The following is a 24,719-nucleotide window of genomic DNA, read 5'->3' as shown; positions in this document are numbered from 1 at the left end:
TCAGGTGACATTTTCCTCATTACCAGCAAGGTTGCATGACAACACTTTCTCATCCTTTACACCCTCAAACATTCCACTGTAGTTGCAAATGTGCTCAAGAACAAGTCTAAAGAATTCTCTTTTTGGACCCCCTTGGTCAATTGCACCTTCGGGAATGCCAACATCATCTGTAAATTTGATGACAATGGTCTTTGAAGGTAGGAAATTTGGACGTCTCATGGCCCGTTCAGTTCCTTCCCACACACTCTTCCTTGTGATGTTGAATCTGATCAAATCACTTGAAATGCCATTCCCGAGGGGTAACACGATTTCTTTCAAAGTCAGTTCATCATCTCTAATGAAAATGAAAATGCACCATGTAAGTATATAGTATACACATACATTTTTATAACGGTTTGTATTTACTTACACAATTCACTTGTCAGGTGTAGTGTATAACTTCGGTAACACTTTACAATAAGGTGTCATTAGTTAACATTAGTTAATGTATTAACTAACATGAACTAGCCATGAACAGTTCATTTGTTACTGTATTTGTTCATCTCAGTTAACGTTAGGTAATACAAATACAGCTGTTCATGGTTTGTTCATGTTAGTTCACAGTGCATTCACTAATGCTAAGATTTTAATAAAGTATTAGTAAATGTTGAAATTAACTAATAAAATATAAATAAATGCTTTATTAGTGTAGTTCATTATTAGTTCATGTTAACTAGTGTAGTTAACTTATGAAACCCTATTATAAAGTGTTACCATAACTTCATTTATTTTGTATATACAGTACAAATTTCATTTACTCACTCTGTGTGCTGTGACTGATCTAGGAGGGATCTTGCAATTGCCTCATTCAAATCTGCATCTTCAGAATCTGTATCGTCAAAAAGATCAACATAGCATCTAGCAAAAACATAAAAAAAAATGTTCAGGTAATCTTTTCCAGGAGAAACATGTTTTCATTAAGGGTAATGAAATCAAGCAATTACATGTTTTCAAGAATATTTCCTTTGCTCACAAGGTGGTACCACTCAAACATAAATTTAAAAACATATGTGCTTCATCTATATTTAAAATAGAGGAATCTATGACTCCATATAAATGAGGCCTGTCAGAGAGAACAAGATCTGAACCACCATTGTCTATCATGTGGTATAATAAACAGAAGCCCAACTAAAGCTGAAGCTGCCAAATTACATAACATAAATTAGATGCACTGTTAACGGTCAATTCAGAATTATATTGCACAGAATAATGTACAGTGTACAATACACAGTGTGCAGTGTCTGCAGCATGTGCTTTGTGACAGAGAGTACATGCTGCAAATGACAGAGCATATCAATCCAGTGTTACACTGTATATTCTTTTACTGCATTGTTAGAGCACATATTACAGGCACTAAGAATTGATTTGAAATGTCAATATAGTTAGACATTGTTCCTTAATTTCCTAAATTGAATTTGTTGTACTGTAACCTTTTATTCAACATCTTTAAGGTCAAATAAAAACGTGAATCCTGCATTGTTTGCTACTAAATTAACCTGTCCCTTGACGGCTAGAAAAGCGATTGTGAATGGCTTTTATTTTTTTTACTCACGCTAACCGAAAAATAAACATACCACCCCATAGGGCAGGGGTGTCCAGTCCTGCTCCTGGAGGGCCACTTTCCTGCAGAGTTCAGCTCCAGCCCTAACTAAACACACCTGAACCAGTTAATCAAGGTCTTACTAGGCATACTATATACATTATAGTATATTATAATCATTGTTACAACATGTATTCCTTTTTCACTTAATTCTGAGCCTTACTTATTATATTGATAAATAATACATTGTTAGCTGATCTGTGTGCTTTGTATATTTACATTTCTGAAAAATGTAACATGGACAAATCACTGTAAATTGTAATGTAGACGCTTACATTTTCTGTGAAGCTGCTTTGAAACGATATGTATTGTGAAAAGCGCGTTACAAATAATTGTGAATTGAATACTACACACTTCCAGACAGGTGTGTTGAGGCAAGTTGGAGCTGAAGTCTACAGGACACATCCCTGACTGACTGGAACACACACTCACTGGGCTGGGCAACAAGGTGAAGTAAATTAAGTAATAACAAGGGGATAAGGATAGAAAACAACGATAACCAAGTTGTGAGGAAGATAAACACATCGAACAGAAGAAAAAAAAAAACCGAAAAAAAAACATGCAAAACAGACCAAGGATTTAATGGCAAGGAAGCCACTCCTGACAGAGACACATGAGATGGAGCATTGGGTCAGGATAATCAGACAGAAGTGTCAGAAACAAAACACTATGCTTTGAACAGGAAGACGAAAAACAAACAGAACAGCATGACACATGAGGGTCAGAATACCATCTCCACAGATCAAGAAGTAATATCAGGATCCAGACAGAAAAAAACAAATGTTCTCACTACATGTCGCAATGGTATAGCCAGTTTTCTGAATTGTTGAACACCCTGATTAAAAGCATAATAGTAGGATTTGAATGAATTTATATTTTTCACCCACCTGTATTCACTGTCACTTGCTTCAACAACAGGCTCCAACATTGCTACAGATGACTGTCCTGTAAGACTTGCTTGGGAAGAGACAGGTTGAGCCTCTGTTATATCAGACACAGGACAAGTGCCTGATGCTTGTGAAGACACAGGACGAGTGTGTGTTGCTCGTGAAGACACAGGTTGAGCCTCTGTTAAATCAGACACAGGACGAGTGTGTGTTGCTTGTGAAGTCACAGGACGAGTGTGTGTTGCTTGGGAAGACACAGGACGAGTGTGTGTTGCTCGTGAAGACACAGGTTGAGCCTCTGATAAATCAGACACAGGACGAGTGTGTGTTGCTTGGGAATACACCGGCTGAATCTCTGCTGTTGCACACCATGACCCCACATTTTGCACCTGTAATTTGGGTTGGGGTGGGAAGATAAATAATGTAAATAATTAATAAATTGAATAAATAATGTGTCTTATGGAATGATAATCCGGACGATATTTAAGGAATTGTATTTGCAATTGCATTTGCAATTTACACAAACGTGTGATTTGCCATTTGTATTTTCTTTTCCGTGAGTGCAACATGTCAAATAGAAATTTAGAAAACAGAATAGAAAAATAGCCAAATTTCAAATAGAAACGCAAAGTCCGTTTGCAATTGCATTTCCAATGTCTTATGAGTTATGACCCTGCCATTTTGAAATATCAATAGAAAATTGGGGTTCCATTTGAGTTTTGTGCGGGTTGTGGCAGCACACGGAGGAAGTGAAATAGCAAATGGGTGATTTTTCTATTGCTATTTCAAAATGGCAGGGTCATAACTCATAAGACATTGGAAATGCAATTGCAAACGGACTTTGCGTTTCTATTTGAAATTTGGCAGACATGTTGCATACACAGAAAACAAAATCCAAACGCAATGGCAAATCAAACGTTTGTGTTTCCATTATGTCACAGCGTATGTGTTCACAAATTGAAAATGTAATTTCAAATACAATTTGAAAATTCCTTTTAAATATTGTCCGGAATATCATAGAATCGCAAAGACACAGGTGTAATCACAGGGTTCCCACAATCATGGAGAGCCTGTAAATATCAAGTCATTTTAAAATTGTATGAAAATGTTAACCCTAGAATGCATGAACCAGACAACATACATGAATGCATAAAAGGGGTTAAAAAGACCCATGTTGGATTCAGTAATTTTCTGTCTGTGCAGACAAAAGGAATGTAAAAATAAAATCATGAAAATACTGATCAAAGACATTAGACAATTTACCCTTGAAGATGGCATCTGTGAATCTTCAGCAGGGCTATCCAGTTCTTCGTCAGAAACATCTGTCTGAAATGTATCAGGAAAAGAAGAATGTTTTTGACATTACAAGACAATGCTAATCACAAAGACAGTCATGAATGATAACATTTCTTCCTTTTTTTACACCCCAAATAGATCCTGAATACATAATAATAATAATGAATACATTCATTATTACTTACTGTACGGTCCATTTCAAGAAGTTGTCTCTCTGGCCGAATGTAAATGGTTCTTTGAGTGAAGATCCTTTTTAGTATGCGACCACTTAGTGACTGATTGGAAGCAAGTCTTGGGTGTACCAGTCTGTTGTGGCACCCCATCAATATTTCAATGCTATTTGTAGTAAACAATAAATAAATAATAATAATAATAATAATTCACCAGTAGTCTTGTATTTGTAAATGAATGTACATGAAATGTCATCTTAATGTTTAATGCTGCTACACAGTCACATATGTTTATTGTGATCAGCAATACATACCCTGAACCACACAATTTCTGTGCAAAACTCTCCTTGATCACTTCAATTACTCTGTCCTCATCCCATGAAATGTGGAACTCAAGAGCAGAAATGATATGTCCTTCATCAAACAGAATGGCTTTTGTGCCTCTTCTGGGGACAGTACCAAATCTGGGACCAGGGAGGAGGACAAGCTCCTTCATAAATGTGGGACTTTCTCGTGCTGGCCTCCTTACAGCTGATGCTGAAGAGCTAAGAAGACAATTATATATCAGTGTGTAAAAGTTTAGGCACCTTTTACCAAATAAGATATCCTGTTTTGTTTTTGTTTTTTACAGAGATAATTATAGGTGTATTACAGAAACTTTCTATCATAGGTCTTAACTTAAGATATGATAAGTTAATTTAGGATTTTCACAATTTCGTATTACAGAAGCAAATCTTAACTTACAAAATCTCATCGTATCTGTAGTTAGGAAATCTTAAACCGCTCCATCGAGTTCGGTAATCAAGTGTCAGGTCTGTTAAGCAACCAAACAACGCGCAAACTGCTTCTGATGTAATAAACAGCGTGATTTTAATTTCAGTGCGGCAGAGATTGAAATTTTGATAAGCTCCGTTGAAAAGTTAAAGCCCGTTTTAGAAATCGCCTTTTGCACCAAAAAAACGTAAGGCGTTAGTCACTTGAAGAATGACCATAATGCTCCGTGACGGCTCGTTGGCCAAATCATGCGTCATGGGAGTCTGTAATTATTTACGATTATGTACGTTAGGCATATATTTCCGTCTCTGATCAAAAATATAATGATGTACTTTCTCTAGTAAGAAGTAGAAACGTTAACTTACCTGGCTCTGTCGCGAAGAAAATTTCGTCGTAAGTTGTATCGGGGACCGCTAATGGGGCTTGACCTTGCCGTCCCCGTTGCTGGAGAAACATGTCTGTGTCTAAAGAGAGAATCAACCTCTCTTTCAACATTATTTTGTCTGTTTATGGCACTAGCTAGTGTATTAATTAACTCTTCATTACAAAGAATAGCCTCTGTAATTGACAGCGCCCTGTCCACCATTTTCGCACGAGTAGTTCGAACCTCGTTCGCGCCGCGCGGGTTAAAGGCGGATGACTAATTCGATTATAGTAGATTATCGCCACCAACTGGACTGGAGTCTAGATATTATTAAAATGTTATAATTTTTGATAATATTATTATTTACTTTTATTTCCCCGCAATTGACAAGATTTTCCAACATTTATGCACGCTTCCTCATCCGAGGCTCTATTATTTATTTTGATATATATTAGGCAATGCTTAGATAGGCTATTCATCCAACACAATATTCTGGGGGCCTGAGAATTTTGTGAAAATGATCAAAAATGCTAGCGCTGGCTGGCAACTTTTGAAAAATGAAGCCTAAGCAGACAAAAAAACGCATTATTTTTGTATGTGATTCTCCACTAAACATGCATATTAATGCTAAAAATAAGTCATATTGTAGGGTACAACAGGGCCAAAGGCAGGAGGTTGGGGGGGCATTTTGCCCCACAGACGGGGTAAAGGGCACACATTATTTATACTTTAGCATAATTATATTTTAGGAATACTTTAGCTTTTTTATATAACTAAAATAATATGTTTTTAATAATGTTAAAGTTAATACTTGTTAAAAACAATCACTTTAGCAAAGTTTGAATTATTTTCTGTTTATTTTGATAAATAAAATAATTAATTTTCGTTCACTAAAAATACTGTCATTAAAATATGTTAATATAAAAAATATATTTTAAAAATACATATACAAAATTATTTGAAAAAGTAAAGATTCTGAAAGTATTCAATGAGATCCCATTATCATTTAATATAGATTTACCATAATAACATTAAATCATATTTTATTATGATTTTTTTTTTAAATAGGATGGTTTCATTATAAATGATTATTGACACCCAACTTAATAAATTATATTTAGCCTACCATCTTAATCTAGCCATGTCATGTCAACAAATGAAAAAGTCAGCCAACTATCAATTATCATGTTAAAAATTGTGCCTTTGGCCCTGACAGCAGGGGTGACTTTAACCCCAAATACCATACTTTTACTTATTGTTCCTTTTTTGAAAAACTGTTGCTTTGAAGAAGACTGAAAATCATTAAGATGACCTTTTTCATAGTTACAAGCAGGTGTGCCTATGTTGACCCCCAAAGGGCACTCATTCCCTGATCTTTGCCCCTCAGTTATGAACTTCAGCTCCCATAATCCTTTGTCCGGACTCATCATTATCATTGCATCCAGCTGTGAATAATTATATTGTTTTGTGTCAGCCTATTTATACCATGTTCTCTCTGTAATTTCTCATTGAGGTTGTGTAGTTGTCATACGGCATGTCTGAGCACTCTCCCTTCTCTCCTGTTTTTGTGGATTGTTTGCTAGTGTTTTGACCCTTTGCCTGGCACATGACTGTGATTCTGGATTTATCGAATAAAGCTGTACTTGTATCTTAACATAGTCTCAGAGAAATCCGTGACAACCTTTGTCTCAAAATATATTCAATACTTTTAGCGATTCTCATTTGCTACTGAAATCAACAACATTTTATAAATCATCAATTATTAGATCAAATGAGCAAATTAACTGTGCTGCTGCCCGTGATCGACAAAGGATCAGACACATTTCCACAAGCATTTTAAAAAGTGCTATAATCTTTTTCATCGTAGATCCATAGCATACTCATAATCCATAGCTGACATAATTATTGTATTATATATTTGTTTTAAAGACAATTCACTGGCACCCAACTATTTTTTTTATTTATTTATCTAATTGCTCTTGAACACACATCTAAATACACTAACCGACCGTACAATTTGACATTTCCCTTTGGCATAAGGCTGCTTTTTCGAAATACTGATTTTCAGAAACACCACTTAGCCCATTTATCTTCTTCATGTATCTATTGATCTAATCTGACTTCTGACCCGTAATTTTGCCAGAATAATAATCATACGCTGTTTGTTAATTGGCCAGAGGAGATTGCCCCCCCCCCCCCCCCCCCCCCGACTGAGCCTGGTTTCTCCCAAGGTTTATTTTTCTCCATTCTGCCATGATGGAGTTTCGGTTTCTTGCCACCGTCGCCCTTTGGCTTGGCTTGCTCAGTTGGGGACACTAATTTTCAGCGATATCACTGATCTGCCCCGTTGACACTATATGATAACTGAAATTAGCCGGATATCACCAGTTTCTTCAGAGCGGCTGTACAGCCGAATCAAATTCTGTTGCAATATTTTCCTGTTTATCACTGTGAAGCTGCTTTGAAACAATTGGCATTGTAAAAGCGCTATATAAATAAAGTTGACTTGACTTGCCTGCAGGCCTGGTATGACCTCTCTTCTATATTCCTCAATTCTCCTATTTGCTTAAATAATTTATCATAATTTCCTCAAATGCTTGAAAATAAAATGTATTATAATTCCCCCAATTGTCTATTGTATTACTTATAGTTTGTATATACTGTTTTATATGAATTTACCATATCCCACTAATTGTTAGCTCAAATGAATCCAGTATCCAGTTGTGCAGTCTTCATCCAATGACATCTCATACTCTTAATTTTTAACAGATAATTAAATTATCATAACTAAATTATCCTTAGTTTTGGTCATGAATGCATAAAACCAGCACACTATGAAATAGTGGCATACTAGAAACTGTCAGAATAAACAAATAATTTAATTATAATAAAAATCTATATGCCTGATCACAAATGTTTTTATTAAACTCCTACTTCTTCTTGTGTCTGTGTTGTTAATTTATTACTGTGTACAACTAACTCAGTCTATGAAATACCCCCACAATTTCACATGAGTAACAAAGAAATCATTATAGGAAATACACATTGCATGAATTAATATTTTAAGGAGTGTATATTATTTTTTAAAGCAAATAATGTGCACTCTATACACTCTTTTGGTTATAGTAATAAAATCATATTTTGACATGTAGAAAACAATTGTGACAACCCCATCAACTCTCCAGCAAACCAATTTTTCCTTACCAATACAAATTTGAACCAAAAACATGTATTTCGACAAACCAATTTATAAATTGACAAACTTTAATGTATCTAAACCAATACATAGTTGATCAAACCGATATATATAGTCGAGCAAACCGATATATAGTTGAACAAACCAATATATACAAACCAATATATAGTTGATCAAACCAATATATACAAACCAATATATAGTTGATCAAACCAATATATACAAACCAATATATAGTTGATCAAACCAATATATAGTTGATCAAACCAATATATAGTTGAACAAACCAATATATACAAACCAATATATAGTTGATCAAACCAATATATAGTTGATCAAACCAATAAATAGTTGATCAAACCAATATATAGTTGATCAAACCAATATATAGTTGAACAAACCAATATATAGTTGAACAAACCGATATATACAAACCAATATATAGTTGATCAAACCAATATATAGTTGAACAAACCAATTTATAGTTGAACAAACCGATATATACAAACCAATATATAGTTGATCAAACCAATGCATAGTTGATTAAACCGATATATACAAACCAATATATAGTTGAACAAACCAATATATAGTTGAACAAACTGATATATACAAACCAACATATAGTTGATCAAACCAATACATAGTTGAACAAACTGATATATCGTTGAACAAACCAATATATAGCTGATCAAACCAATATATAGTTGATCAAACCAATATATAGTTGATCAAACCAATATATAGTTGATCAAACCAATACATAGTTGATTAAACCGATATATACAAACCAATATATAGTTGAACAAACCAATATATAGTTGAACAAACCGATATATAGTTGATCAAACCAATACATAGTTGAACAAACCGATATATCGTTGAACAAACCAATATATAGCTGATCAAACCAATATATAGTTGATCAAACCAATATATAGTTGAACAAACCAATATATACAAACCAATATATAGTTGAACAAACCAATATATAGTTTAACAAACCAATATATAGTCGAGAAAACCAATGTATAACCGAGCCAACCGATGTATAAACCAATATATAGTTGAACAAAACAATATATATACACAAACCAATATATAACTGAAGAAACCAATATGTAGTTGAGGAAACCATTGCATATTTGAGGAGCCCAATGTTTACTTGAAAAAATCAGTGTATAAAGGAGCAAAGCCATGTACACTTGATCAGACCAATGTATTATAAACCAGTGTGTTTGTAATTAAACCATACATTCAACCAGTAAACCAATCCATATTCAAACAATACACATGTATTATTTCCTGAACGGCTTCCCATACTCCTCCATGATCCACACTAGAAAACACACACAGTGACAGTTAATCAGTGAACACACACACACACACACACTCCCTCTCTCTCTCTCTCTCTCACACACACACACACACACACACACACTCCCTCTCTCTCTCTCTCTCTCTCTCTCTCTCTCACACACACACACACACACACACACACACACCCTCTCTTTCTCTCTCTCTCTCTCTCTCTCTCTCACACACACACACACACACACACACACACATTCTTGTAATTGCTACTAAGTGAGGACCGCGTGAGTATGCCTACCAAGTGAGGACCACCAGTTCTGATTAACATAGAAACGTATAAAAACTATTTCTGGCCACAAGACGGTGCCCTCATCCAATACACTCCTTTGGATTACGGAAAACACGAAGATTTACATAAAAGTTTTTCACCATTGGACTGAGGACCGGCAGGCACTTGGGTTTTTAATGATTAATAGGTAAACTAAGATGCTGTTTCCATTACAGAATATTTAATTAATTATGCATTTATTATATTATACATTTTAATATTTGTATTAAACACAAACATGACAGACATGAACAATAATAAACCAGCATTTATTTAGTACCCAGTCTTGAAATAAAATGCTCCAGTAACATTTGTGCATTTACATTTACATATTGCACTTATTATAAAATTACTTATCACCTCGCCCTCACGCTCGCTAAAATGCTCCAGTAACATTTGAAATGTACATATTGAACTTATTGAAAATGCAACAGTTTATAAGAACAATACATTCACCCTTTAAAACATGGGAATAATCAACCGCTTACTCAGAACAGAGGGAGGGAAATAAGATGAGTCAATTAAATCATAATGCAAGCTTTCTTTTAACTTTAACTATTTCATTGTATACAAAATACTTCACGTCTTTCCACGTCCGTGCACTTAGAACTGGAGACTCTTTGGCAATGCACATCAGGCAGTCCTGCTTTCCTGGAACCGTTTTAAGGGCGATTAACTTGGCAAGGCGTCGTTTGACTGCCGTCTTCTCCTGGTCATTCCAGGGTCTCTTACTTTGAGTCTTGACTACCCTTTCTGGAGCATCTATGAAACAAAAACCAAAAGGTGTTTATTAGAAGTTGAGTTGGTAATAAATTGAGACCTTATTGAAGTTGTATAACCTTCTGAATCCTGCCTTGATTAACTAATACTAGTAGGCAAGGCAAAGCAAGGCATGTTTATTTATACAGCGCATTTCGTACACAAGGCAACTTAATGCGCCTTACAAAAGAAGATATGCAAAATTACATTTCACTGCTATGCTGATGACACACAACTGTAATCTGAAATCAGAAACACAACTCCATTTCAACAACATCTCCGTCTTCAACACTCACCGCCTGTCTGGAGGAGATAAGGATGTGGATGAAGCACAACTTCCTCCAGTTAAACAGCTCTAAAACTGAGGCAATTCTTGTTGGCACTCCACATCAAACCCAGTCTTCCTCCATAACTGGTATAACACTCTCTGGTCATGACGTTCCCCTCTCCACAACTGTCACCAATCTTGGTGTAAGATTTGATCCACAACTCAGCTTTGAAGCCCATATCAAAAACCTCTGCAAAACATCTTTTTACCATCTCAGAAACATTGCAAAACTCCGTCCAACGCTATCCTTAGCAGATGCTGAAAAACTGGTCCATGCCTTTGTCTCCTCCAGACTGGATTACTGTAACGCACTTCTCACCGGGATCCCTAACAAAAGCTTGCAGAGACTGCAGTACGTTCAGAATAGTGCTGCTAGGATCCTGATGAGAGTTCGAAAATACGATCACATCACACCCATTCTCCATTCACTTCACTGGCTTCCTGTTACCGCCAGGATTGACTATAAGGTCTCCCTTCTAACCCACCAGTGCATCTATGGAAATGCCCCCCCCTATCTGAAAGAACTACTCACACCTTCAACTACAACTCGATCAACAAACTCAAACCGCCTCCTTCTCCCCAAGACAAAGCTCAGCACTATGGGTGATCGGGCTTTCTGTTCTGCCGCTCCTCGGATTTGGATTGCCCTCCCCGACCATCTGAGGGCACCTCAAACTACTGAGACTTTTAAAAAAGGACTAAAAACATTTCTTTTTAGGAGAACTTATGACTTTTAACCATTCAATCTATTAGTATTTTATCCTTCTTAAATGATCTTAACTGTAGCACTTTGAGATTTGTTCCAAATTTAAAGTGCAGTACAAATAAAATGTATTATTATTAAAAGAAGATATGCAAAATTACAATCAGGTTAAGGCAAAGCACATGCATAAAAACATCAAGACATAGGAAACATCCAGTACACGTGGTCACGTGCTGGAATTTTTTTCTTGGGGACAAGAAGGACGACCGGCCATTGGCCAGTAAGAGAATAATGTCAATTAAAACATTTTGTTTACTTTATCAAAGTCCTTTTCTGCTTGAAGGCCCTACACCTGATATAAACTGCTCAAAAATGAAAGGAACCCTTTTTAATCAGAGAATAGCATCAAGTCAGTTAAACTCCTGGGATATTGATCTGGTCAGTTAAGTAACAGAGGGGGTTGGTAATCAGTTTCAGCTGCTTTAGTGTTAATGAAATTAACAGCAGGTGTACTAGATGGGCAACAGTGAGACAACCCCCAAAACAGGAATGGTTTTACAGGTGGAGGCCACTGACATTTTTTTGTTCCCTACTTATCTATTCGGACTGTTTTTCACCAGTTTTGCATTTGGCTAGGGTCAGTGTCACTACTGGTAGCATGAGGCGATACCTGGACCCTACAGAGGTTGCGCAGGCAGTCCAGCTCCTCCAGGATGGCTCATCAATACGTGCCATTGCCAGAAGGCCTAACCACTCAGCCATCATGCAGCCAAGTCCCACTAACATTGTTCACAGGAAAAATATTTAACAGAAATTCATGCAATACATCTTACCAACATCACTGCATTGTCTTCTAATTGCAGTCTTCTGGCTCTTCTTAGGCGAACTGGTGCAAGCAGTCAGTGTGTCCTCTCCATCTGAGAGAGATGGCTTATTAGTATACTGAAAATACATAACACTTTGCATTTAGTCCTTCTCTTTATTGCATGAAGTCACGTTTTTGTTTATCTGCAGATTTCTTTAGCCTCTTAACATACCCAGTAATATGTTAAAACAGTGATAATGTAGATGCAATTTAACAAGGCCAATAATACGTAAGAGCATAATGAGCCAGGACAAGACAAGCCAGGTTTTTTATGGGTGTAACAAACTTTATGTTTTGGGCATGTATTCATTTTTAAACTTCACATTGTTTTGACAATTTTACATGCAGAATTTTGACTATTTGCCATTAGCCGTAAATTTTCTGCATTTCAATGGTTTTATTCTGCTTGCAGTGAGTGTTGACATGGCTATCTCCTCCCTGGTACCTACGGGTGGACAGGCTGCAGCTCCATGGGCGCGGTGTGGGCAGATTTAGCACAGGTTCTCCCTCTTAGTGCAATAGATAAGTAGAAAAATACTTCAATTTGTGAAACAATCATGACATTTGGTCCAAGTGTTCACTAAAACCCTCTCTATCAAAAAATCTGGGTGTCCACAAAAAATTCCTAGATTAAAAAAATTGATTGATGTATGGGATACAGCTAGGTTTGGTTATCCTCCACCTCCCCGATCATTCATCCAGTGCCATTGAAGTCCCGTGTGATCTGTGCATGAGCCCCTGCCCTCGGTTCTGCTTTAGCTTTCACAACCACAACTCAGTCTAACTAGATCTTAGAACGATTTTCTACCAACTAACTGATATGGGGCTAATAGACAGCATTTGGGACACTAAACTAAACCTACAACTAGTCTATTATTGTACAGAAAGTAAAGCTCTGTACAGCATTAGTAAAGATCAGCTGACACTGACTTCACTGCTGTAACTTGGCCTGGGTTTCAAAGAGTACCCTGTTGTGCAGTAACATTCACTCTTTATACATATAATTATACATGTAATAAACCCCCACCTGAATTGTGCATAGACAGGTGTAGCCTGATAGATTCAGACAGTCGTTTTTCTGTGCCTACAGAATCCTGAAACACATTTTCAAGGTTTGTGGGGGCCATATTGGACTCAATCTTTGTTTATAGTCTGCTCTATAAAATATTACACTCTAATCCTTTCACCTTTGCTTGTTGACCCTACCTTAAGTCTGTAAAGCCAAAGCAAATGCATAAACCAATGATAAAAACTGAGAAGAGAGAAAAAAACTTTACATTTTGAGTGGACACCCAGTCATTTTCAAAAGTTGGCTTATGGAGACGATTTATGCCAAATTTCATGCTTTTTCTCACCAACTGAAGTATTTTAGTGGAAAAATTTATTAATCTGCTGCACTATCTGTAGCTCTTTGGGGAGCTCTAAAAGGTTTAACTGTGACTGTGTGTGGCTTATAGACAACTGCGGGCCTATACATGTACAATTTTTAAATGTAGTTGGAGTTTTTTTTTTATTCAGGTGTGCTCTATAGTCTGGAAATTGCAGCAGATATATTGTCATTTATGTTGAAACGAAGTGAAAACAAATCAAATCTCCCATTAGAAATGCAAGTTTGAAAGATGACCTTGTATTTCTGTTAAAGGATTAGTTCACTTTTAAATAAACTTTAGCTGATAGTTTCCTCACCCCCATGTCATCCAAGATGTCCATGTCTTTCTTTCATCAGTTGAAAAGAAATGAAGGTTTTGGATGAAAACAGTCCAGGGTTTTTCTCCATATAATGGACTTCAATGGGCTCCAAACGGTTCAAGGTCCAAATGACAGTTTCAGTGCAGCTTTAAACGACACCAGATGATGAATAAGGGTCTGATCTAGCCCAACCATCAGTCACTTAAAAAATAAATAATAAAGTTTAAGTTTTATAAGCACAAATGCTCGCCTTGCTCTGTTCTGTGACGTAATACACAATTACGTTGAAAAGGTCACGCTTGACGTAGGCGGAAGTACCGAGTCAGTGTTTACAAATGTGCGGAAGGAGGATTTTAAATATTTTAAACGATAAACTGACACAAAGACATTTGAATATGTGTATATGGTCCTCCTTCTGCACATTTGTGCGGAACTTAAACTTTATTATTTATTTTTTAAGTGACTGATGGTTTGGCTAGATAAGACCCTTATTCATCATCTGGTGTCGTTTAAAGCTCTTTGAAGCTGCACTGAAACTGAACCATTTGGAGCCCATTGAAGTCCATTATATGGAGAAACATCCTGGAATGTTTCCATCAAAAACCTTCATTTCTTTTTGACTGAAGAAAGAAAAACATGGACATCTGGGATGGCATGGGGTGAGGAAACTATCAGCAAAAGTTTATTTAAAAGTGAACTAATCCTTTAACATGGTAATAGATTACTGTTCTACAAAGTATTAAAATTAAATTCATGCCCTGCTCACTAGGCCAAGATCAGTAAACCTTGTTTTAAAAAAAACAACAACATTAGCAGTAATGAGGTGAAGACAAAACTACACCATTTAGTGTAGTGTAGCCTCTCTGCATGTTTAAGAGGATAATAATAATACAAAAGCACTGAAAGGTCACAGAATGAGGTGTACTTGTGCTTACCATGCTCAGAGTCACCGCTATCTTCATCATCATCATCATCCAGTCTAGATGTTGTAATCCTCTTTGGTTTTTCAGCATATGAGCTTCCTGAAGTCGAGTGTGGCTCCTGTGCATCTGTGCAGCATGAAAACCGTAAACTCAACCAAAATGTTGACACCTACATATTACAAACAGTGACAGTAGAGCCTTAAAGGTGCATCTTAAATTATGCAGTCAAAAGCGGTGACAGGTTACATTCTCCATTTCCATTGACAATAATAAATGTCACTGAAAGGAGGAAGTGCTATATCTTTGTCGAAGGTGTAAGACTTCATATACTCATTCCTCATTTTCCGGAGGGGGGGGGGGGGGTGGTGAGGAATGAGCTATGGGTGGGACCCACTCACACTACAGACCTATTACAGGTCAGTGGGAGGGACTTCAATGGCAGACAAAAAGAAAATACACAAAAAGAAACGATACAGCCGCTATCTTTTTGGAAGCAAAGCTAACAAACACTGTGGAGCAAGGCCGGCTTCATGTTACAACAATAGCAGAAGGTAATCAATCTTCGAAAGTGTGATGCTCGAATCCGATGTTCGTGGCTACCTTTATGAGCCACAATACAGCGAAGATACAGGAGATGGCTGCGGCGAGAAGCCCGGTGAGGAGGCCGGACTGGTGGCCTGTGCGACACAGAAATGGAGTCCGTCTGCTATGGACGTTTGTGTGGTGAATCACCATAACGTTATATGGACAGTGGCGTCCTGGATACATATTTTAGAATCCTAAACTGGAAGCGACAGCCAAAACCTGTCAAGGAACATTGTTTAGTTGACTGGGTATTTATATAATCCTCCACTTGTGCTGATTGGGTAGACATGTTGATTAGGGATTGCTCACAGCTGGTTGGAATGACAATGATTGGACAGATCATTTGAACATGTTCCTCCAGAACTTTGTTAATTAAACAATTTCACACTTACAAATAAGTCAGATAGAATAAATGGTATGCGCATTTATGTGCTGTCCGAGAAGAGGGCTCCGAGCTCAGTATTTGACCTGAACCCAGAGTACTCCCCCAAAAATTACAAACTAACATGGGACAGCAGCTGGTAAGTGATGTTGATGCCCCCGTAAAGTTGCAGAGCACAAAGCTGATGCTGTGCCAATCGAAGGGAGAGGGTTAGACATTGGATCGGGAGGTCTTGTTTGTCATCGTCTGAGGTTTTGATGGTTGTGGTATCAGAAAGGTGAACCTTGTTGGTAGTCAGCTGGGGATGGTTGCACGTGGGCGAGAGGAGATAGCACTGCTGCAGCAGTGGCAACAAACTTCCTTCCTTTTCCAACTTGTTGTCAAACTGTCTAATTAGCCAGTTGTACAAAGAATTGAGCTCCTGAGGAAGAGATGACACTTCTGTGGCATTGGAGCGAGTTTGATTGGAGTAACCGAGCTCCTGCGGGAGCGGAGTTGACAACAGTGTTAATTTCGTTGACGAATAATTTTCGTCAACGACCTTTTTTCACTGACGAAAACGAGACGATAATTAAATAAAAACTAGTGTTGGATGACAAAAACTATGAGGAAAATCAACTGTCATTTTCGTCAACAAATAAAAACGAGACGAAAATGTTAGGGAGGGACGATTAGGGAAGAGATCCAGTCAGAACTGATGTCCTGTGTAACAGATGCTCACATTTGATTTGAACGTGCTGATCTAACCGCTGGAGAACACGGAACCCATATTTATCTCCTCATCTGAACTTGAATTAGCAGCTGCCACTGCAACAGAGGCGTAGACATTTCAAAATAAGAGTCCCGGTGTATTTCGAGCTTGTTTATCATTAAAAGTCACGCATTATATATTCGTTTTTGGTTACACAATAAACTGTATTTAATTTCATTCCCATTTAATTCATATTCAGGAGGAAAGACAAGTATTTGACACATATTCAATAAAGTATCAGGGTTATAATAGTTAACTAAAACCATTAAAAAAATCTTCATTACTTGAAATTAAATAAATGCTAACTGAAAAAAAAAAAAAAAAAAAAAAAACTTATTTGAAGCTTTAGCTTAACCTGATATGGCCTACTAACTAAAACAGAAATACAAAGTTATAAAAACGATATAGTTTTTAAAAAAAAAAAAAACAATAAAGTGAATTGAGCTCTTTCGTGTATTTTTAATGTCAAAAACAAAATGATGTCAAAAATATCAGTTCAAGTGACAGTCGGTTATGTAATGCTTAAATGCTTAATGTATTACAATTTAACTAAACTCATTAGATTTTAGTCGACTAAAACTAAAAACAATTCAGGTGACTAAAATATGACTAAAACTAAATGGCATTTTAGTCAAAAGACTATGACTAAAACTAAATCAAAATTTGCTGTCAAAATTAACACTGGTTGACAACACTGCCGCGGCAGTGGACACGAGCCATTTTCCACTTGCTTTCCAACTATTCAATGAGCCAGTTGTACGGGAAATTGGGCTCCTGCGGGAGCGGAAAAGTTGACACTGCTGTGGCAGTGAAGCGAGTTTGGATGGAATAGCAGAGCTCCTGCGGGAGAAAAAGGAACAGCACTGCCGTGACAGTGGAGAACAGTAGCTGTGACAGTGGAGAACAGTAGCTGTGACAGTGGAGAACAGTAGCGGTGACAGTGGAGAACAGTAGCTGTGACAGTGGAGAACAGTAGCGGTGACAGTGGAGAACAGTAGCGGTGACAGTGGAGAACAGTAGCGGTGACAGTGGAGAACAGTAGCGGTGACAGTGGAGAACAGTAGCGGTGACAGTGGAGAACAGTAGCGGTGACAGTGGAGAACAGTAGCGGTGACAGTGGAGAACAGTAGCGGTGACAGTGGAGAACAGTAGCGGTGACAGTGGAGAACAGTAGCGGTGACAGTGGAGAACAGTAGCGGTGACAGTGGAGAACAGTAGCGGTGACAGTGGAGAACAGTAGCGGTGACAGTGGAGAACAGTAGCGGTGACAGTGGAGAACAGTAGCGGTGACAGTGGAGAACAGTAGCGGTGACAGTGGAGAACAGTAGCGGTGACAGTGGAGAACAGTAGCGGTGACAGTGGAGAACAGTAGCGGTGACAGTGGAGAACAGTAGCGGTGACAGTGGAGAACAGTAGCGGTGACAGTGGAGAACAGTAGCGGTGACAGTGGAGAACAGTAGCGGTGACAGTGGAGAACAGTAGCGGTGACAGTGGAGAACAGTAGCGGTGACAGTGGAGAACAGTAGCGGTGACAGTGGAGAACAGTAGCGGTGACAGTGGAGAACAGTAGCGGTGACAGTGGAGAACAGTAGCGGTGACAGTGGAGAACAGTAGCGGTGACAGTGGAGAACAGTAGCGGTGACAGTGGAGAACAGTAGCGGTGACAGTGGAGAACAGTAGCGGTGACAGTGGAGAACAGTAGCGGTGACAGTGGAGAACAGTAGCGGTGACAGTGGAGAACAGTAGCGGTGACAGTGGAGAACAGTAGCGGTGACAGTGGAGAACAGTAGCGGTGACAGTGGAGAACAGTAGCGGTGACAGTGGAGAACAGTAGCGGTGACAGTGGAGAACAGTAGCGGTGACAGTGGAGAACAGTAGCGGTGACAGTGGAGAACAGTAGCTGTGACAGTGGAGAACAGTAGCGGTGACAGTGGAGAACAGTAGCGGTGACAGTGGAGAACAGTAGCGGTGACAGTGGAGAACAGTAGCGGTGACAGTGGAGAACAGTAGCGGTGACAGTGGAGAACAGTAGCGGTGACAGTGGAGAACAGTAGCTGTGACAGTGGAGAACAGTAGCGGTGACAGTGGAGAACAGTAGCGGTGACAGTGGAGAACAGTAGCGGTGACAGTGGAGAACAGTAGCGGTGACAGTGGAGAACAGTAGCGGTGACAGTGGAGAACAGTAGCGGTGACAGTGGAGAACAGTAGCGGTGACAGTGGAGAACAGTAGCGGTGACAGTGGAGAACAGTAGCGGTGACAGTGGAGAACAGTAGCGGTGACAGTGGAGAACAGTAGCGGTGACAGTGGAGAACAGTAGCGGTGACAGTGGAGAACAGTAGCGGTGACAGTGGAGAACAGTAGCGGTGACAGTGGAGAACAGTAGCGGTGACAGTGGAGAACAGTAGCGGTGACAGTGGAGAACAGTAGCGGTGACAGTGGAGAACAGTAGCGGTGACAGTGGAGAACAGTAGCGGTGACAGTGGAGAACAGTAGCGGTGACAGTGGAGAACAGTAGCTGTGACAGTGGAGAACAGTAGCGGTGACAGTGGAGAACAGTAGCGGTGACAGTGGAGAACAGTAGCGGTGACAGTGGAGAACAGTAGCGGTGACAGTGGAGAACAGTAGCGGTGACAGTGGAGAACAGTAGCGGTGACAGTGGAGAACAGTAGCGGTGACAGTGGAGAACAGTAGCGGTGACAGTGGAGAACAGTAGCGGTGACAGTGGAGAACAGTAGCGGTGACAGTGGAGAACAGTAGCGGTGACAGTGGAGAACAGTAGCGGTGACAGTGGAGAACAGTAGCGGTGACAGTGGAGAACAGTAGCGGTGACAGTGGAGAACAGTAGCGGTGACAGTGGAGAACAGTAGCTGTGACAGTGGAGAACAGTAGCGGTGACAGTGGAGAACAGTAGCGGTGACAGTGGAGAACAGTAGCGGTGACAGTGGAGAACAGTAGCGGTGACAGTGGAGAACAGTAGCGGTGACAGTGGAGAACAGTAGCGGTGACAGTGGAGAACAGTAGCTGTGACAGTGGAGAACAGTAGCGGTGACAGTGGAGAACAGTAGCGGTGACAGTGGAGAACAGTAGCGGTGACAGTGGAGAACAGTAGCGGTGACAGTGGAGAACAGTAGCGGTGACAGTGGAGAACAGTAGCGGTGACAGTGGAGAACAGTAGCGGTGACAGTGGAGAACAGTAGCGGTGACAGTGGAGAACAGTAGCGGTGACAGTGGAGAACAGTAGCGGTGACAGTGGAGAACAGTAGCGGTGACAGTGGAGAACAGTAGCGGTGACAGTGGAGAACAGTAGCGGTGACAGTGGAGAACAGTAGCGGTGACAGTGGAGAACAGTAGCGGTGACAGTGGAGAACAGTAGCGGTGACAGTGGAGAACAGTAGCGGTGACAGTGGAGAACAGTAGCGGTGACAGTGGAGAACAGTAGCGGTGACAGTGGAGAACAGTAGCGGTGACAGTGGAGAACAGTAGCTGTGACAGTGGAGAACAGTAGCGGTGACAGTGGAGAACAGTAGCCAGAGAAACTGAGCTCCTGCGGGAGCAATGCAAATACATGTATAGAAAAGCTTCTTTGGTCGGTTAGCATCCATAGATTTATTTGAAACATTATGAATTTAAATTTTCAATTTAATTTTCTCTCAAAAAAGGCCAAAAAGGTTAAACCCTTTTTGTCACATTTAGGTTGACCATACACAAAATCAACAAATCGTAATACAATGTAAACATCACGCTTATTTTTTTCCACAAGATTCAAAGTTTCCATTTAAATTAGGGATGTGACGGTGAGGAAATTTTCCCACCGGTTAATTGATGTGTGACAACACCGGTAATACCGGTATCACCGGCGGAGGCATTTAAATCACTAATTCTATCTAACCGAAAGTAACATGCACACGACCGCTCTGAACTGAAACTGAACAGTGCGCACACACCGTGAATGACCGCTCGTCTGTAAATGCGCGCTCTGTGAGGCCATGGGTGCGTCTCAATCAGTTCCCTAGTTCAGTAGTCAGGGCACTGATCAAGCATTGATCAGTCTATGATTGAGATGCACGCCATGAATGAATAACAGTTCGTCCGTAAAGCCTCGTTTATACTCGACGCGCCCGCACGAGCGCGAGGGTGCGCGCGGCAAAAATAAATGCGCGCAGTCAGCGTACGTCGGAGGCTCGCACTGTGGAGCCAGGCGAAAGTAAACAATGCGCTCTCTGTGCGGCCGTGCACATTTAACTTTCGGTTTTGAATTAGCGCCAATTCGGCTGCGGGTTGCTTGAATTATGGGTTCATTAGTCTATTATTTTTAATGAAAAACACAACAACAAAACAAATGACAAACTCCCTTAAATAGGCGCTTTTACGTTTCGCTTTGAAACCAAATCTTCCGCGATCATCTCAGTCAGCTCCTCACTCTTAAATCTGATGAATGACTCCTGCCGCTGCCGAGACTCACGGTCGGATCCTGCTTTATTAAGCAGATCGTTCAGTTTTTATTTGTATTGTCTGTTCTCTAACTGAACTAAATTATTTTATTACTATAAAAAAATCAAAAAGACGGTGGGCGGTGCCACGGTGGGCAAGTGATGTAACCGGTGTTGAGTCTGGACACCGGTAACACCGGCAACACCGACTATCGTAGCAAGCCTAATTTAAATACAAGAGCATAGCGCTCCTAATATGACTACTCGTGTGATTTTTAGAACATACCTTCAGGAGCTTCCTGTTGAATGCCTGCATCTGGCGTCCTTCTCTTTTTGACACCTTTCAGATCTTTAGTTGGGGTGGCTGCGTGTCTTTTGCCTATGAAAATATTCACAGTAGGAAATTGCTCAAATTACTTTTACAGTGATATTAGAAAGTCAAAAATATGCAGATAAATAAAGATGCACACAAAGTAAGTCAGAAGGAGAGATGAAGACAGACAGAAGACAGTGTAATTGGAAGAGGGAGAACTTTAAAATTAATTGTATAATAATCATTTAATTACCACTGACAACGGAGTCTAGTGTTTGCAGACTCTTCCCTTTCAGTGACTCTGCTCCATGCTCCATCGCAAACAGAAGTTTGCCAATCTTGGCCACTTGGAATGTTTTATCTGTCTGTCGATAATACTCGCAGTGGACTCGGATATCATGTCCCATAAAACGAGCAACTTGCTCAAGTTCCTGATTGCTGAGATCGAGAAGCTGACATAAGGTAGCAACGTGTTTCCTTAACCTTGTTGATCGCAGCAGTTCTGGGTTTTTGGCCTTGCTCTCTTCTGCATATCTTCTGAGGCAGTCACACCCACGGAGATTGGTTGTTGAGCTAAGCCTGGCAAACAGAAAGGGGTTCTCCTCAAGTATGCCAACTTCCCTCCGTTTTTCAATCAGGAAGTCAAGCGAAGATTTTGTGCGCTCAAGAAGAAGGATGGGCACCTTTCTGCCTCTCTTTCCGCGTGTCACCAAACGTGTCAGCCTGTGGCTCATTTGTTTTTCCACAGGTGATAGAGTCTCATAAATGTCCTTATTAACAGGACCGGTGTCTGCTTTAAGATATGTCTCAAGGGTTAAACGCGATGCTTCTCCTTCACGCTTCTTATTGAACACAATTATTTGTGCAAGAAGGCTCTCACTTAACTTCCTGTATGCTGTAGTACTCACACGCTCTGTTAACTCTGCCTTTGCCTCATCCTCAACTTTCCTCAGGTAGTTCTGGAGAGTGATAACATCCTCTGTCAGAGGTACAGTGTCTTCTTTGCCCCACCGCCGTTGCTCCAATGAGCTATGAGCATTAGCCGACACATGAATGGACCATGAGTTCTCCAGCAACTCCTTGAACTTTTTTGCCTTCTTCTCAGTTTTGACATCAGAGTTCATCAAGCATTGGCCTATCCAGGCTTCAGTGGCCCCTTTGAGTGAAAACCCAATTTTAACAGCTGTAGATGGCTTTCCATATTCGTTCTTGTTTACATCATAGTTTGACACGTGTCTGGCTGCTTCAATTGCCAGTTTAAAATTGGCTGGATCACAAATGTCTTTAAGAGTTTTGGCGCGCTTATCAATCTCCTTGGCAGCTAACATAAACCGTCCTAGTTCTCTCAGCTTTTGTGCAATGTACCTGTGCTGGGATTCTTCACGGCCCTTTTTTGCAAATAATGCATCTCCATACGCACAAATCATCTCATCACTTCTGATGTGAGAGGTTACATGATCTTGTTGCATAGAGTGGATGATCTTTTGCACTCCTTGGCCTGATTTGAGTGGAAGTAGATGCGAGGAAGATTTTTGTACTCTTTTGCCTTTCTGTCTTTCCTCTTTCCGTTCTCTACATGACTTCTCATGTCTCCAGAGTTCAGTCCTCTTGAACATTGCATAACAGTGTTGACATGGTAGGTAGCTCTCTACGTCTGCCTTCACAGAGGGCCGTTTCCATACTACAATCTCACCATTTCCTTCCTCGAAGACCTTGTGATTGTGTTGCCAGTCACCCTTATTACGAAGGCCTTCTATCAGAATCTTCCTTTGTTTTGAGCCAACTGGGAAACTAAAAGCATAGGCGACATCACGTTCCATACTATGTTTTCTTTCTAGATGTCTAGCTATCTTCAATTGAGCCTTTTCACAGAATACACAGTAATGGACTTTGTCCCAGACTCTGGCACCATCCTTTTTTATGCTTCTTTTAACGGTTATCTTTTTGTCACCTTTTCCTTTTGACGTTGTACCTTTTTGAACTGCTTTACCTTTGGCCTTCTGGTTCTCAGCTTCTCTGGTGTCTGTTTCACTGGATGATGCATGACTGTGGTGCTTCTCTGGAGTAGTGTGGCAGGATGACTGGGACTCTAGTGCAAGAGACTCATCTTCACTGGATGATGGCGATGGAGACGGTTTGTATTCCTCATCCAGTGGATCGGCATCAGACCCACTGGATGATAGAAGCTCCTCTCGGAGCACCTCGTTTTCTTTGGACATTGATGGTGATGGTGTTGACAGGGGGCTCCCAGGTTCCTCACCACAACTCTGTTTGCAGTGGTCCTTTTTGGCCTTCACAGCAGGGAAGTGGGAAAACAAGGAAAATTATCAATTAGATAGATACATTAGAGCAGGGGTCCTGAATTAAATTTCACCAAAGACCAAATAATTTTATTTATTTTTTTTAATTAAAAAAAAAACATGCATATACACACATATATATACACACACATTTATATAAATATATTATATATATATATATATATAGGGAGTGCAGAATTATTAGGCACGTTGATTTTCTGATCATATTTTTTTTCCAGGCACATTTGACCAATTCCAAACCACAGTAATCCTAATAACTACTATTGATTTAGTATTTAATAATGTATAAGTGATATATAATTGTTCATGAAGGCTGGAAATGAAAAACACCTTATATTCAGGTGTGCAGAATTATTAGGCATGTTTTCTTTTACAGATAAATTGAGCCAAAAAAGAGATTTAACTCCGACTGAAAAGTCAAAAAGTATTAAATGCCCATGAGAAGGATGCAATACTAATGCAATACTAGACATTGCAGTTAAGGCGTGACCATTGGACAGTGAAATGCTCGTTGGGTCAGCAGGGTCAGACAAAAACAGGTGGTGAAGAAAAGACACCTGTTAACCGCAAAAGAATGAAGAATTAAGGTGAAGAATCAAGGGTGAAACCATCAGGAACCCTTTAGTCTCCAGCGCCACCATTTTCCAGAGCTGCAACCTACCTGGAGTCTCCAGAAGTGAAGGTGTCAGGATCTCAGAGAC

General features: G+C 39.6%; 2 protein-coding genes across 2 annotated transcripts in view; both read right to left on the bottom strand.

Moving 5' to 3' along the window:
• LOC307126340 (uncharacterized protein) lies at positions 1–23,982 on the bottom strand (the record flags this gene model as incomplete). The annotated part of the gene is made up of 8 exons (XM_079816803.1): positions 21,951–23,982; positions 21,671–21,763; positions 15,248–15,361; positions 12,592–12,675; positions 10,547–10,730; positions 4,307–4,537; positions 802–897; positions 1–334 (listed from the first exon to the last, which is right to left on the bottom strand). Exons 1-8 carry the CDS (start codon positions 23,914–23,916, stop codon positions 1–3), a joined length of 3,102 nt encoding a protein of 1,033 aa, XP_079672929.1. The 5' UTR covers positions 23,917–23,982.
• The window catches only part of LOC307127066 (uncharacterized protein), a 290,663-nt gene that overhangs the window by 200,430 nt on the left and 65,514 nt on the right, over positions 1–24,719 (bottom strand). The gene's annotated exons all lie outside the window — the stretch shown is intronic.

Source organism: Gobio gobio, assembly GCF_949357685.1.
Source record: "Gobio gobio genome assembly, chromosome: 5".
Lineage (NCBI taxonomy): Eukaryota > Metazoa > Chordata > Actinopteri > Cypriniformes > Gobionidae > Gobio > Gobio gobio.
Note: the sequence above shows the minus strand (reverse complement) of the source record. Positions and strands in the feature narration are given on the sequence as shown.